This window comes from Triticum dicoccoides, chromosome 6A (genome assembly GCF_002162155.2).
Source record: "Triticum dicoccoides isolate Atlit2015 ecotype Zavitan chromosome 6A, WEW_v2.0, whole genome shotgun sequence".
NCBI classification, from domain to species: domain Eukaryota; kingdom Viridiplantae; phylum Streptophyta; class Magnoliopsida; order Poales; family Poaceae; genus Triticum; species Triticum dicoccoides.
The window spans coordinates 599538462-599542661 of NC_041390.1; the positions used below are offsets into that span (position 1 = coordinate 599538462).

A 4200-nucleotide genomic window follows, 5' to 3' on the forward strand; every position below is an offset into this window, starting at 1 on the left:
CCTGCTCTACCCCCTCATGTATTCTATATATACCCCATATTAGGTCAGATCAATACAACACAATATTCAATCATCCTACAATTTCTACATCTATGAGTATATTTACCTATACACTAGAAACCATTGTTAAAATATTAGATAGACCCTATGCATTGGAGATTTTTACCATGGTAATTAATGATATTTAAATATATGGGGACACATGTATACACACAAATATATGAGGATCATGAAAAGAATGCTTTGAGTGATGGTTATATTGTTGAGTTTGTTCATGATGTCACTGAAAAATATTACGAGGGAGGGAGGCATGGTTATAGATATCTTAACAATGTTTGTCATATGGCGGCCATGGCTGGCATTAAGGGTACACTGTACTTTTAGCTCGCAGCTCCATTACAACACTGAAATAACACCTCATCGGCTCAGCAGGTCAATTAAGATTCTAAAATAAGATTGCCTAGTTGGTCTGCATAGGAGAGAGGATGATCTCGTAGCACAACAGCGAACTCCACAAATGTAAGGACGAGAAGCATGTCGGAGAATAAGATTCGCTTGCATGCAAACGAGACGAGTCGAAACCAGTTTGGGTCAGTACCTCAACATGGAAATATAGTGTGTCCCGTATCTATTAGAGGTGCTGTCAATCGCACACAGCATAAAGAAAGCAAAAGTAGCAGAGCACTTCAAACAGAAACTGGAGTTACATTCTGTTTCTTGTCCATCACAGCTTTCCAAGGAGTCTATGAATTAACTGTGCAACATCAGTAAGCAAGTGAATCCTCCTTGTCGCACAGGTTCTCGAGGGCAGTAACGTGCTCCTTGAAACAAGCTGCGGCTTCCTCCCTCTTGCCTTCCTTGCCCAGGTGGTTATATGTCATTGCCTTGAGATAATACACCTCTGCCGCCATCTCGTGGTACTGCATATCACAATAGATTTTCATTTGTGTGGAGATGTTAGGTCCTTTTCATGCATTTTGAACTCAGTCCCGGTAATTTCTCATGGTTCAGGAAGAATGTTTCAGATGGAACCATCAGCTCACCTCTAAAACCTGCACGTCTTCAGCCGCTTGATTTAGTGGGTTGAGAACAGCACGAGCATCTTCAAAAACTGTCATAATAACGAAAGGTCGATCAAACAACGAAGCGTAAACTAAGAAACACAGGATAGGAAACCATCATCCGGTTCATACCTGAAAATTCTGGATCAGTTAAATGACATTTTGCTAAGACTATCTGAGATCGAGCACGCAACTCAAGACTGCCATGGACGAGAATCATAGGAGGGCTTTGATAAACAAGACCTAGGGCCCTCTTTACATGGCTTGATCCAAGAGCTAGCCACAGTTCAGCGAGAGTAAGTGTGGCTGAAGCTTCAAGCAGATCCAAATTAAATGATTTGCAGAACGATTGGCTGGCTAACGCGTAAGAGAGCCCAAGGACTGCATTGTCGGACTTCTGTGGGAGAGGGAGCGAAAATATTAGTTCTCTCTGCATGACATTTCTTTATACCTATACCTATATATATATATATATATATTATATACTAATAAAGCGACTATCGCTTCTGGTCGTCCGTCATTAAAATTACCCTCTAAATTGATAAAAATTACCCATCAATGCCATCCATAAGTGGGAAAACAATTCAACTTTTCGGACCAAAAATCACCGTCTCCTTCGTTGTCATATAGCTGCGCGACGAGAATAATTCATGAAATGATAAGCGGCAGAGTGGTTGGCTGATCGCTCCTGTAGCGCCGAGACCTGGGTTCGATCCCAGCTTTCACAGTATTTATCTTTCCTTTCTCAAGCATGTCCCTATCCATGTATGTGTCATGGGCCGGCCCATGTGCAGGGCTGTACTCTCCTTTTTTTTTTATTTTTTTTATCTTTTCTTTTCTCATTTTGTTTTTTTCTTATTTGTTATTTAAATTACTTCGGGATTTTAATAATCTAAAAGTTGCAAGTTTTCAAAAAAAATGTTTGAGAAATCATAAAAATATATGTGAATTCAAAACAAAATTTTGCAGATTCAAATGTTTTTTTTATTTTTTATTTTTATCTTTTCTTTTCTCATTTTGTTTTTTTCTTATTTGTTATTTCAATTACTTCGGGATTTTAATAATCTAAAAGTTGCAAGTTTTCAAAAAAAATGTTTGAGAAATCATAAAAATATATGCGAATTCAAAACAAAATTTTGCAGATTCAAATGTTTAGAAAACCATAAAATTTTTGCAGATTCAAAAAATGTTGATGTTTTTGCAAAACTGTTCAAAAAATTATAAAAAATCACAATTTTTTGAAAAAATGGTCGGGAAATAAAATCATGTTCATGATTTTGAAAAAATGATCATGTATTCAAAACATATTCGGGAATCTGAAAAAAATGTCCATTCACAAAAATAAAAATAAAAATTTGTTCCCCAATTCTTTTTTAAAAGTTCGTCAATTGAACAAATGTTTGTTGAGTCAAAAAATGGTAATGAATTCGAAACTGGTTCATACATTTAAAAAAATGTAAACAAAACTAATGTTCATGATTTCTTATTTCTTATTTAAATTAATTCGGGATTTTAATATTCTAAAAGTTGCAACTTTTCAAAAAAATGTTTGAGAAATCATAAAAATATACGTGAATTCAAAAATGTTAGAAAATCATAAAAGTTTTGCAGATTCAAAAAATGTTGGTGTTTTTGCAAAACTGTTCATAAAATTATAAAAAATCACAATTTTTGGAAAAAATGGTCGGGAAATAAAATCATGTTCATGATTTTGAAAAAATGATCGTGTAATCAAAACATATTCGAGAATCTGAAAAAATATCCTTTCACAAAAATAAAAATAAAAATGTGTTCCCTAATTTTTTTTAAAAGGTTCGTCGATTGGAAAAATGTTTGTTGAGTCAAAAAATGTTAATGAATTCGAAACCGGTTCATACATTTAAAAAAATGTAAACAAAACTAATGTTCATGATTTTTTTTTTTGAGAAAATCAAAAATTTCGAAACAAAATTGTCGATTCGAAAAGTGTTCACTGATTCAAAAGTATTTTATGTCCAGGATTTGATTAGTTTTTTGAAAGTCTTTATATATTTTGGCGTTGGGAGTAGTTCGTGGTCAATGAGATTTGTTTTTAAAGTTTTAGACGTTCCCTTGCGCAACATAATGATAAGTGTGGCATGCACGGGAAATTTCATAGCCTTGTGATTTACAACGGAATGCATTATGATCAAGTGGACATCGTGGCCATCATCGGCTAGGGTGAGAAAAGTAAAATAAATGGCAACATGGTGAGCCACTATGTTAAAATAGAGTATGCTCATACATCAGGATATTGAGTCATATTTATTTGGTGAGCCATAATTTTTTGTCTCCCGTTGCAACGCACGGGCATATTTGCTAGTCAATACTTATTAGGTTCCAGTTTCAACAAAAATGATTTGTCTTACTTTATGTATTTCCGCAAGTAATAAAAGAACAGCTGCATTCTCTGCTTGCATGTTGTACTTGTAGCATGTAGTGAAAAGAGAATTCACCACTGCTGCTGCCTGCACAAAGGAAATTCAAGTATTAGGGGAACATAGCTTTTTCCAAGAATATTTAGACCAACATGGACGAGACTGAAAGGGGGCACGAGCGTAGGACCGAGAGGAACGTACGCGGGTGAGGGAGAAGAGGAAGAGGCCGAGGCGGTTGTGGTGGGCGACGGACTGGAAGGGGGCCGGCGGCGCCAAGACCTGCACGAGGTGGCACACCGCTATCTTGTGCGGCGTCAACTCCAGCAGCGCCCCCACGTCGTCCCTCGCCGGCGCCTCGGCCCCCGGCCCCGCGCCGCCGCCACCCCCGCGAACACGTTCATGGCGCCGCCGCCGACGACCACGATGACTTCGCCTGAGACGAGGGTTTTGCATGCTCTTGCGCTTGACCTTTCAAAGCTGATGGTGACCTCGAGGGGCTCGTCGATCCTGCGACACTGGAAGCTCAAGCGTGCAAGCAAGCTATATATGGATTTGGCTACGGATCTTCATCTCGACTCGCTGTGTATTTTTTCAGACTGCTTGGAAGTGGCGGCCAATATCACATCTGACACGTGACACCCCCTGCCGGCATGCGACAATCTTACGAGAGATCAACTTTCAACGGAGTTTGTTCTGAGGCGTTAATTTATCCATGCGAATCGCCACTTTAATGTTTATGCACA

General features: G+C 38.2%; 1 protein-coding gene across 1 annotated transcript; it reads right to left on the bottom strand.

Moving 5' to 3' along the window:
* Nucleotides 1–764: 764 nt before the first annotated feature.
* Nucleotides 765–3910, bottom strand: LOC119316073 (anaphase-promoting complex subunit 5-like). The gene is made up of 5 exons (XM_037590452.1): nucleotides 3659–3910; nucleotides 3449–3547; nucleotides 1194–1458; nucleotides 1044–1111; nucleotides 765–920 (listed from the first exon to the last, which is right to left on the bottom strand). The coding sequence occupies exons 1-5, from the start codon at nucleotides 3908–3910 to the stop codon at nucleotides 765–767; spliced, it is 840 nt and encodes a 279-aa protein (XP_037446349.1).
* Between the last annotated feature and the right edge of the window lie 290 nt (nucleotides 3911–4200).

Bases quoted from the DNA above. Each gene is read 5' to 3' on its own strand.
- LOC119316073 (XM_037590452.1), bottom strand. From the start codon at position 3,910: ATGCAAAACCCTCGTCTCAGGCGAAGTCATCGTGGTCGTCGGCGGCGG. The intron at 3,548-3,658 runs GTACGTTCCTCT...TCCTTTGTGCAG, and splicing joins TCCTCTTCTCCCTCACCCGC to GCAGCAGCAGTGGTGAATTC. The intron at 1,112-1,193 runs GTATGAACCGGA...TTATTATGACAG, and splicing joins AACTGATCCAGAATTTTCAG to TTTTTGAAGATGCTCGTGCT.